Here is a 12,079-nt window from a genome sequence, read left to right as displayed (position 1 = left end):
GCGGCAACAGCGGCACGACGGCGCGGCACTGGCCCGGTTGAGCAACGAGGAGGAGGGCTGGACGAGGCGGCTCGGCACGCGGCAACAGGGCGAGGCCGAGGCGAGGGGCGGCGCACGGGGAGGCGCAGCAGCAACAACCAACGGGGCCAGATCGGGCAGGGCGGCGCAGGGGCGACGGCGCTGCAGGGCGAGGGCGACGGCTCGAGCTTGGGGAAGAGGAGCAGAGGGGCGAGGCGGCCGGCGGCGCGGCGAGGCCGAAAGCTGGCGACAGCGGGGCGACGCGGGGAACAGGCGCGGAGGCCAGGGCGACCGGCGGCGCGGAGAACCCGAGGCGAGGGCGGCGCGGGAGAGGTCGGCGGGGCCGGCTCGACGAGGTCGAGGGACTCCGGCGGCGAGGCGACAGCACGGCGAGCTCGGGGCTGGAGGGGCTCGGCGACGGACGGGAGGCCAGGGCGCAGGGTGCGGGACGGGCGGCACGGCGGCGCTACTGACGCGCGAGGGGGGCGCAGGTGGCGCAGCTGGGCGGCGCTGGAGGAGCGTCGGCGGGGCGGCGCAGCTTGGGTCGAGGGCCTGGCACGGGCGACGGGAGGCGCGGGAGGACTGCTGCCGCGCGGGGCGGCGCAGAAGCTGGTGCAGGCGGTCCGGCGAGGGACTCCGGCAGCGAGGGGGACCTCCGGCAGGCTGGCTACAGGCATGGGAATTGGAGGCGCGGCGAGCAAGGAAGGAGAGGGAGGAGGAATCGGGCAGAGCAGGGAGATGGGGGAGGACGACGGCGCTGCATGAGGAGAGGGGAGCGAGCGAGGCTGGCTGGGGCGCTAGGTCAGGAGAATTGGCCTGGGCCTGGCCTGGCCGGCTGGCTGGGCTCCCTCCCCCTGCTAATTCGTTTTTTTTAACAGAAGCTCAACAAACAACGGAAAAAAAATGTTTAAAGTAAATAGGAAAAAAATAAAGACCTTTGACTTCTTAAAACCAAAAATTATGCCCCGACTATAAAATAGATTGGGCCCCTTTTATCAAATAAAACTAAATTATTTTAAGAATAAAATTATACCCTTTTTAAAAGAATTAAAATTCAACACCCTTTTGAAGAATTAAGTTAAAAACTCTTTTAACAAGAAAATAAAAATGACCCCTTTTAAGAATTAAATAAAACCTCTTTATTTAAAGGATAAATTAAAACCTTTTGAAAGAGAAAAATAAAATGGGAGGGTATTAAAATAAGGCAAACGGAGAGTTAAAATAAAACCTAAGGGTTGCCCCTACGTTTAATAAAAGGACTTTTAAAAAGAAGACGAATATTTTGGAAGAGGGGTAAAGTTAGAAATCTTTAGCAAAACCACAAAACAACTTAGGAGGGGAGAGGAGGGGAGAAGGTTTAGGTCGGCGGGGCAACGGGGTTTAGCGGTGGCCCTCACGCTCCCTCTCTCATCGCGCCAACAAACGACGCCACTCACGAAACACTAACACCCAACAACACGAAGCAACAAGCAACACCGACAAAACACCGATGACATGATGCCATGCGTGATGCAACTACATGACGATGCAACGAATACTTCTAATCACACGACGAAAACGGAAAAGAAGGGGGAATCTTCTGGAACGTCGGTCTCGGGCTGTCACACACGTCCGCGGATGCATCTGGAAGGCCTCTCATAAATCGTTCCACACGTCCACATATCTCATATCTGGACTCACAAATCCATGCAAAACCATGCACATCTATCACAAAGACTAATACCACACATAAATAACAAATGTTGATACCTAACATAAATACCGTTTATATCAAATTTATTTGAAGTGCACAATCAATCATCTCCTCTTTGATTTTCATTATGGGTCCACGTATGCTCCACCAGATCACTGAGTAGTTGCGCGTGCACGTGATGGTCTTGGAGATTATGATGCATCTGCAGAAAGTTCATAAGCTGAACTGCATGTTGATCTTTCGGAATTTCAACTTGTTCTACAGGTGCTTCACAATCATTGGTTTGAGCTAAACCATAATCCTCATCCTTGACGATTATATTGTGCAAAATAACACAACATGTCATCAGCTGCCGCAATATTTCTAATTTCCACATTAGTGCAGTGCCACTGACAATTCTCCAACGCGCTTGCGGCACTCCGAATGCCCTCTCCACATCCTTCCTAGTTGCTTTCTGCATTGTTGCGAAGTGCTTTTGTTTGTTTCCATGTGGTTCGGATATGGTCTTCATAAATGTAACCCATTGAGGATATATGAAATCGGCGAGATATTATCACATGTTGTAGTCTCGACCGTTGACGGTGCAGTTGCAATGAGGTGATTCCCCATTGCAAAGCCTCCTGAACACCAGAGATCGTTGAAGCATGTTAATGTCTTTGTGAGAACCCGACACTCCAAAAAAACATGCCAAATCCATAAGTCATGTGATGCCACCGCTTCTAGTATGATGGTGGCCTCTTTGTTGTGACCTTGATACATTCCTCGCAACCCTTTGGGACAATTCTTCCATTGCTAATGCATACAATCAATTGATCCGAACATTCTTGGAAACTCTCTGGCCTCTGCAATAGCCAACAACTTCTCTATGTCTTGCACATTTGGTTCTCTCAGATACTCTGCTTCAAACACCTCCACCACAGCACATGCGAACTTGACAGTAGTCTTCAAGCACGTGCTCTCCCTCATCCTGACTATCTCGCCAACGACATCTGACTCAGTACCAAGTGCAAGCATTCTCAGAGCAGCCGTGCACTTTTGTTTGGCAAAGAAAGATAGTTTAATGCAACAATCATTTGTTAGCTTGAAGTCATCGTGTGCTCCACTACCTCCACAATTTACGAAAATAATGGTTTTTGCATGTGAAAATGTTGACGAAACCATGGATCATTCGGGAAAGTTGGGTTCGGAGGAAAGTAATCCTTCTGCAATAGCTTTGTCCCGGATACCCTATCCCGATTGATCACTCTTCTCCCTTTGATTGAGCCCTTGAAATTGAGAATATGCTCCACTTGACGACCCATTTCTTCATGCATGGCCATGAGCATGATCATGTCCACTTCTTCGTTTGAATCCGATGAATCGAAGAACTCATGTTCAATCAGTTGATCAAGCTTTGTCGGTCCATACTCATCGCCGGACGGAGCATCATAATTCATCTTTTCCCTAAAAAAAGGCCAAAAAACCCGACCAGACATTCTACCGAACACATCTAGCACAAGGCAGAGTTAGAGAGTTGTCGTACGTACCGCGGTGTTTTCCGGGCCAACGACGACGTCCTCCACCACGAGGACGGGATAGAAGACTCCTCTGATGGAGCTGGTGGGGTAGAGGCTACGAACGGCGGCGGAGCTGCGAGGCGGACGACATGAGGACGAAGAAGAGATGAAAATAACAAATGGGTCTGGTTGGTCTACGTGATGAATTTGGCCCGATTTGTGATGGGTCAGGATGTCGGCTCCGATGTGGCGGACGTGCCTGGGCGTGTCCGGACTCCCCCATATCCGTCCCGTATTTGGGTTGGATATAAGAGGTGTCGGTCAGCCTGGGCATTTGAAGCCCGTTTAAGGGGTCCAACCGAGTTGTAATTTCGTGACCGGTCAGTGACCGGATGGGTTGCCTGGAAGTTTGAGACAGATATGAGTGGTCTGGTTGTAGATGCTCTTAGAATGTAGATTCATTCATTAATTTGGCACATTATATAGTCTATAGTAAAATTACTAAAAAATCCATATTAAAAAACGGAGGGGTATTTATTTTCCCATCTGATTGCGCCATACACACCCGTGTCAATGTCCATGAATTATTGTTAAATCTCTATGAGTTATTGTTAATCGTCCTCCACTACATCACTGAACACGTGATCAAGCCCCCTGCCTATGAATTCTCCTTCTTTCTAACCTCATAAGGGCATGTACAACAGTTGAAGAACTGTTGTCTATACTATTGCTCCACATCACTTATAATAATAAACAACATAACAGACATAAATTTCATCGGTAATTAAGTAGCGATCACGAAAACAGACTATCGTCATATCTGCAAACGGACTCGCCACGCATTTGATCCGGCACGAATCTTAACGTGACGCATCCAGATATCAAGGGGAGGTATTTTTTTCTAAAAAAAAAGGGCAAAAGACGGACATAAACCCCGTCCTCCCGTCTTCTCCTCCGCCCCCCCCCCCCCCTCCGGCGGCCGAGCGGGAATGGAGCGTCCGGCGGCGGGCATCTCCTACCAGCGGTTCCCGCGCGTGCGGATCCGCGAGCTCAAGGACGAGTACGCCAAGTTCGAGCTGCGGGACACCGACGCGAGCATGGCCAACGCGCTCCGCCGCGTCATGATCGCCGAGGTCCCCACCGTGGCCATCGACCTCGTCGAGATCGAGAGCAACTCCTCCGTCCTCAACGACGAGTTCATCGCGCACCGCCTCGGCCTCATCCCGCTCACCTCCTCCGCCGCCATGTCCATGCGCCTCTCCCGCGACTGCGACGCCTGCGACGGCGACGGCTCCTGCGAGTACTGCTCCGTTGAGTTCCACCTCGCTGCCCGCGCCACCGAGTCCGGCCAGACGCTCGAGGTCACCGCCCAGGACCTCCGGTCGACCGACCCCAAGGTCTGCCCTGTCGACCAGGCCGATGCTGCCAGTGACCACAGGCAAGTCGCCATCTCCACTTCGGCCACTGTCTTAATCTTTACTATTTAGATCATATGTACGATGAATTCCCAGTCCACCTCTCTGTCGCTATCTCTTTCTCTATCTACTCTCTCCTTTTCTAAATATAAGTCTTTTTTAGAAATTTCATTAGAGAACTGGAATACATACGAAACAAAATGAGTGAATCTATATTTTAAAATATGTCTATATACATTTGTAAATAGTTTTTTAATGAAACCTCTAAAAAGACATATATTTATATACGGAGGGAGTATCTTATTGTTGTTTTTTGTTTGTCAGATTAATTATGCATGCTTTGTACTGCTAACTGGTTTATGTGCCCCTAACTCTTTGCCTTGCCTCTAAATGCATATCCTATTTCTTGGGAAGGTAGATGTATAAAAATGTAATCTTGTGACTGCACTATTCGAAGCACCTAGCTCATGTTCGTCATCGTATCTGTACATGATTCAGTTTGGTGGTTAATTTGTATCGGAAGGTCACAATTACACTTTAACGACATTATTCTCCAGGTGCTCATTCTTGTATTTTTAATCAGCATTCTGTTGCTTGTAGTCTAGCATTGCATGTAATTCATTTATGCTCAACCAGATCTCAATTTCAAATTAGCCATGCTACAATTGCTACTCTAGTGTTAAATGTGTTAGATTGATCTCTTTCCCAATGGGCCCAACGGCCCATTGGACCTTGACTCACGCCCTGATCGGGGGCGTCCAACCCAAGCAAGGCTGGTGGGCCCTTATCGCGCAGTGCTATAAAGAGGAGGTGGGGACCACGACACAAGTTACAGGGTTCGCCGCCGCCACTGGTTCCCCACTCCCAACCCTAATCCGATCTAGAGGGATGCACTGAAGCGATGGAAAGTCCACCGCCGCCGCTACCACATCTCCCTGCTTCCCACCGTCTCCTCTACATCAAGATGGACGATGAGAGGAAGCTCATCGAGATCACAACAAGGTAACAAATCTCTATATCATACCAAACACATCTAGTCTAAGATTCAAAGGATCTATCAAAATGCACTCGAGGTACTAAATCTTTAATCCAAGTGTCAGTTTAGCCCTAGTTCTTTCGAAGTGTGTGTTTAGGTACCAATTTTGTAGTAAGTGGTTCACCCGGGATTCTTTATTGCCCGAGCGCTCTCTGACCTGCTCATGTGGTACGGTGACCACATGCACGCGCCGACAAGGGGATGGTCTTTTTATAGGAAACACCTTATAAATAATCATATTCTCATGCGCGGTTCCCTAGCCCACTAGGCAAGGGCATTGCCGGCGCTCAAACGCCACAACCCGTACGAGCGCATGGCGGCAAGGCTCAACATCACCGTGGAATGAGATATGGCAGCTGCACCCGTGTGTGCGGTCTTGCGGGTGCTAGCCCACAATGTCTTGGACCAGCGGTTCCGTGTGGAGCCGCCGGAGTAACGCCGATAACGATTGATAACGGCGGCGGTCGACGATCCTTGGCAGGAGAGCAGCTGGGAGACATAAGAAGGGGAGCAGCATGGAACAACCGCCAGCTCACCTTGAGCACGCCATAGTTGTCGAGTCTGGCAGAGGAGTTCAGAAACGAATCCATGGGCGGTGGAGGCGGCTGCTGGAGCGGGCCATCACGGGAAGGACAACTCGGGACGAGATGCTTCAAACGGGCGGAATGGAGACCTATAGAGCATTTCCAAGTTTCAGGAGGAGATTATCTTCAAAGGGGCTCGCCATAGCCAGAGATTGAGGCACGGCAACGCTCACCAAAGGCGAGGAAGAAGATGAAGGGCATCGGCGATTTGGGGCACCTAGGCTCGATACTTTCCCCAGGAAGGCTCTAAACATAATAGTGGATCTCTCAAACATGGCCTTCGGGCTCAGCAAGGACGTGCCCTAGGTATCATTAGCGCTCTCACTGCACGGGAGGAGAGACAGTGACCCAAGCAAATGAATATTGAAGCATGGAGGAGAGCGAATTTTGTGACAAGCTGCATAGCTAGGCTATGGATTGAGGAAGAAGATGTCGTCACATGGGCATAGTTAACTTCGAATAGGATATGGATGGATTGGTAATGTCTTGCCGACCACATTTGTGGAAGATTGACAATGTCTACATTCAGAGGCAGATGCACGCTCTGCCCCACACTTCCATTGGCGAACCTACGTACTCCCTCACGTCCCCGAGTTCACCTCACCATGCACTGATGTTTGCCTCTTTTCCTGAGCTTTCCCGCATCTCCTGACTTCCTCCCACTTAGTGCTTCTGGCAGCCACAAAAGCTTACCAGTGCCCTTTCTTCGGCCACCCCAGCTGCTACCGCCCCCCCCCCCCCCCCCCCTCACTTTGGCTTCGCACTAGCAAGCCCACGCACACATGTGCATCACACATGGCGTACTCTTGCATTGCCCGGAGCGTCACTGGCATGCACGCTCACTCTCTGCGGTTTAAACTTGCCGAAGAGCCACTGACCGGCAGATTACTATGGCGGTGGAAGGTTACACCGACACTGGAACAAGGTTACACCGACACTGGAACACTCCTCTTCTAAACTCGCTTCCATGCCGAGGAGTTACCAGTCCTAGCCATGGCGAAGGCTAGGGCACGAGGGAGAGAGAGGATATTGGGCCAGTGAGTGGGAAATGATAATAGGATGTTTTATGAGGGGTTTACTATAAAAATAGAAAACATCGTGGCCCCACCGTCGATGTGGCGGCGGTGAACATGCCACGTGAGCAGCTGGTCAAAGAGAGCTCAGGCAAAAAAGGACTCCGGATGAACCACTTACTACAGAATTGGAACCTAAACTTACATTTTGAAAGAACAAGCACCAAACGGACACTTTGAAAAAATATTTCGGTCCTCCAGTGCATTTAACTCATGTATCTATGCTAGAATGCTAGTTGTCCTCACTTACACCACTGTATGCTTTCACTGCCTTAAAATTGAATAACCTGAGTGAAACTATATTTGTATCGTTGTACATGATCTTCAAGTGAGATCAGGATTAAGATGAAGGCATAGATTTATTTAGCAAAAGCAATCTTGTATTGTTGATTCCAGTGAACACTCATTTTTCCATCGTTATACTATATCTGAACTAAAGCAGCATTTCCTAGTATTAACGTTGATATCTCTGAATTCTGAAGATGGCATATTCTTGCTAACATTGAAATTTGGAAATTTGTCATACTAATCCTGCAGACATTTTCTTTGTGTGGAAATATTGATACTGTCATGTAATCTAAGATTTCAATAAATCATTCGTGTAGATGGTTTAATAGCATTATTAGTTGTGTAAGCCTCTTTGAAAATTTTGTTAGTTAGACATTTAGTACACATGGACACTCTGTTAAATCACGTTCTGTATTTTTGTTGAAGTCACTGAGAAGATATAAATGCACTTCAACATGAGATTAAAATGACTTTCTCAATCTCTTTCATGGTATGTAGTTCTGGTAGCATAAAATATGTTGACCTATTGTTTCGATTGTCATGTCCAGTGCTTTTGTTGTAGCCTCCAAAAACATGTGTCCAGTGAAAATTATAAATTATTTATCATTGTTGGATATGCACACTCTTAGCTTGTCTAGATAACTTTTTGGGTTATATACATACTACATGGTCGAAATTTCTGCATCCTTTGCCCAGAGAAATTATTTACTTTAGACCTTGATATCACTTTTAGAAAAGAGAGAGAAAGAGAGAAAATAAACTAGCATGTATTTTTCTTTTACTTTTCAATAATGTAAACAAACGAGCTTGATGGCTAAGTTAACCAATTCATTTTCCTTTGAAAGAACGATACTTTTTTTTTGTACAATCTTCTTTTCCCTCCTCTTTCATTCCATCATAATGGGACGTTATGAATGGAAGTACTGAGCATTTGGTTACTAGTGGATCTTTACATGATGATTGTACACACTAATCTTATGCGGAACAACACTGCAAATGACTCAATTTTACACATCCCATTTCAGTGTGCAGATTGTAAATACTTATGTTGGGCATACTACTCTGTCTGTCACATGTATCTTTCCTTCTCTTATTAAGTTAACCAAATCATTTTCCTTTGTAAGCAGTTAGTTGAAATAAATGTCTGAAAACTGCCCTTAAGTTTTCTCTTGTTTAACTAACGCTTATTGGTATTTAGCTTTAAATAATATCTTATTTCAGGGGCATATTAATTGTAAAGCTGCGTTGTGGGCAAGAGCTGCGTCTTCGAGCAATTGCTAGGAAGGGAATTGGAAAGGACCATGCCAAATGGTCTCCAGCTGCTACTGTGACCTTCATGTATGAGCCTGATATATGTATTAATGAAGAACTCATGGAGATACTTACACTTGAGGAAAAACAAAGCTGGGTGGAGAGCAGCCCTACAAAAGTATTTGACATTGATCCTGTCACCCAACAGGTCAGCTTGTTCTCTGCTAGTGCTTCTCCATCACTTGTTTCAATAACACCAACAACGAATCCCTAGTTTTAGGAATTTTTCATATGGTATGCTAAACTATTGCTAGATTCATTGTGTGTTTGTGTGTGTGTGCGCGCGCGCAAGGGCCTGTGGGCGAACTATTCCTAGTTTCATCAGTCATCTTACAGTATATTAATCAAATCATTAAACACCAACTCTATGATGTTATGCAGTCTTTATGCTTTACTTTAGATGAGCCATCAATATTTGCTGTTGCTGCATCTATCACTACAGTGTTGTAGGCACTTCATTGTAAAACAGAACCTGCTATCGTAAGTGGTGCATGTATTTCCATTCATTGCTTGTGTACATGTATCTGCTATCTATTTTTCTGGCTGTTGGAAATAAATAATTGTCAAATACCTGACTTTGTCTTTTGGTCTGGTTGCCAACTTGACATATCAGTACACATAGCACTGATACTTCATAGTAGAGATTTTATCATAGTTTTAAATAGCCCGCTATAGGCTCGCTATAGCCTTTTCAGCAGGATGCCGCTAAATGGTATCATGTATAAATATGCCGCTATAGCCCGTTATAGCTCCGTTGTAGCTGATTTGAAGGCTCGCCGCTATTTGCCGTAGCCCGCTATTTAAAACATGTGACTGTACAACTGTGTTTAGTGTTACCAAATTTACGTTTCCATTCCTGATGATACCGCAAATTACGCTGTTTTGTTTACTGAACTCTTGGGTAGGCACTTCTCATGAGTCAAGGAGAACAAACCCCTAAATAAGTGTCTGTTCAGACTCAATTGATTCTCCAAAGTGCGAGAGCAAAAAATTACGGCAAGTTAGCAACCACAACAACATATGCAAAGCATGCTAATGATTGTTAAAAGACATTCCTAAACTCTCAGAGCTACTAGCTAAAGTTAACATTTCATGAATGCCTTCTTCTAGCATGTCCTTGTTGGGGTGAACTATCCCATCACCATCCAAATCACGTGCCCTGTTTGCAGCCACTAAGTGAAGGTGGATCTACTAGCATCATGTAAGGCCTCCTTTGGCTCACAGGATTCTAAAAACGCAGGAACAGAAGAAATACAGGAATTGAATATGAATGGGTGTGTATATTCAGCCTGAATGCAGCTATCATTTCTAACGAATTGTTTTTTATGGATTATTTAAAATCAATCCACACCTTGGGAGTGGATTTATACTTAGTCACCTCCTGAATTGGCCTTTTAAGAGTTCATTCCACCTGACCTCCTCATTCCCTTACTGGGTCTTGTTTTTCTCTAAACGATGTCATGCTTTGGGCAAAATCAAATGTCTCAGGACTTGCGGTACATGTCTTTTATTTAAGCATATCTTGAGGAACTTCTGTCACTTTGTGCCTTGTAAACATTTAGTTATATTCTCTTCGATCACCTTATGTAGCTAGCCTAGCTCATTCTAAAAGAATGATCAAAACAGTAAATGTCATCGTCTGTCAGACTTGAGTTGTTTTTGTACATGAAACAGTAAATGATACCAAATGCCTATCGGTTTAAGATGGGTTTGTAATTTCTTTTCATATCTGCTAGTGTAAATTACGCGATGGAGCTGTTTGTTTCCAAATAATATGCTAGAATGATATTTGCATGCTTACTAGTTGTGTGCCATTTGTCTTATTTATTGCATATAACGAGCCATTGATTTTGAGCATGCCTTCTTCTGTGTCACTGTCAGGTGACGATTGTGGATCCAGAGGCATACACGTATGACGATGAGGTGATCAAGAAAGCAGAGGCCATGGGGAAGCCAGGACTGGTGGAGATCAACGCCAAGGAGGACAGCTTTGTGTTCACCGTGGAAACGACCGGCGCCATCACAGACTACGAGCTGATCATGAATGCTATCACCATCCTGAGGCAGAAGCTGGACGCCGTTCGCCTGCAAGATGATGACGGCGATTTTGGCGAGCTTGACGCCCACCTTGTTGGAGGCTAACCGCTTTCTATCTGGAAGAGAAATCACTGGTCGTATATTTGTTTCTTCCGTACGTAGTGTGTGACTAGCGTGTTTGTGGCAAGAGGTAATGGATCATGCCTCCTTTGATATCCAGTACCAAAACTCTATTGTGATCATCTTTGTATCCTTCTGTTTATGCACTGAAGCTTAGCTGCACTGTGAAAAAAGAGAAGCAACGAGCCAACGACTACTTGGGATGCCCTTTGCTTCTCAAGTTTATATACACATTATATGGGATTTCTTTCTTAAATTAGTTATGAAAACGCTCCAAAAAATTAGAACTTTTTTTTGGAAATAACTTGACTTTATTTTGCACTAGTATATAAATTTGCATGAAGAAAAAAAACCATGACTACAGGGTGAAAACAAAATTTATTGCCATATACCAGTTACTATTCACACCTATTTGACCTTAAAAAAATTCCTGAAGTCAACGGGGTTTTTCCTTCGTAAATTCTCTTATATACAAGTACAATAGAAGGTCAACTTTATTTCAATAATATTTTCAGAACTTTTTGTACTTGCTAAAAAAATGCACATAGACTGTATATATACTCAGGAACTAAACGTATGTATCCTGTCTACTTGTATACTAGTGGAACACACGTGCTACGCAGTGTAGGATCTTGGTTAAACTGCAAAAATGGTATGTGAGCCTGGTTGGTTTACTGCCAATAATTGGTTATTAGCTAGCCAACATTTGGCAATGGCAACTTTTAAAAGGTTTTATTTTCGCTGGGGTATGTTGAAGGCCAACCAATTGCTAGCCGATTTTTTGGCGTGCCAATAGGTTGGTATGCCAATTTGGGAGCAAACTAACCAGATTTAGAAATCCACGGTTAAGAAGTTTTCAATGTGGGCCGGTGACAAGACCAAGCCAGGATAGCAGTGTGTGATATATATATCCATCAGTCAACTCCAGCAAAATTGATTACTTCTCCACAAACTTGAGAATATATGAATGATGGAATCAGCAAACCAAAGGGGAGCAAAGCAGAAGAA

General features: G+C 45.6%; 1 protein-coding gene across 1 annotated transcript; it reads left to right on the top strand.

The window, feature by feature from the left end:
• Positions 1-4,196: 4,196 nt before the first annotated feature.
• LOC123411316 (DNA-directed RNA polymerases II, IV and V subunit 3-like) lies at positions 4,197-11,056 on the top strand. The gene is made up of 3 exons (XM_045104246.1): positions 4,197-4,645; positions 8,825-9,062; positions 10,796-11,056. The coding sequence occupies exons 1-3, from the start codon at positions 4,197-4,199 to the stop codon at positions 11,054-11,056; spliced, it is 948 nt and encodes a 315-aa protein (XP_044960181.1).
• The last annotated feature ends 1,023 nt before the right edge of the window (positions 11,057-12,079 follow it).

The sequence above is a fragment of the Hordeum vulgare genome, chromosome 7H (assembly GCF_904849725.1).
Source record: "Hordeum vulgare subsp. vulgare chromosome 7H, MorexV3_pseudomolecules_assembly, whole genome shotgun sequence".
Taxonomy (NCBI): Eukaryota; Viridiplantae; Streptophyta; class Magnoliopsida; order Poales; family Poaceae; genus Hordeum; species Hordeum vulgare.
Note: the sequence above shows the minus strand (reverse complement) of the source record. Positions and strands in the feature narration are given on the sequence as shown.

What these genes read in the sequence shown, in the direction of transcription:
- LOC123411316 (XM_045104246.1), top strand. Translation starts at nt 4,197, where the DNA reads ATGGAGCGTCCGGCGGCGGGCATCTCCTACCAGCGGTTCCCGCGCGTG. An exon ending in GATGCTGCCAGTGACCACAG is followed by an intron (nt 4,646 to 8,824) that starts GCAAGTCGCCAT and finishes ATCTTATTTCAG; the next exon opens with GGGCATATTAATTGTAAAGC. An exon ending in TTGATCCTGTCACCCAACAG is followed by an intron (nt 9,063 to 10,795) that starts GTCAGCTTGTTC and finishes TGTCACTGTCAG; the next exon opens with GTGACGATTGTGGATCCAGA.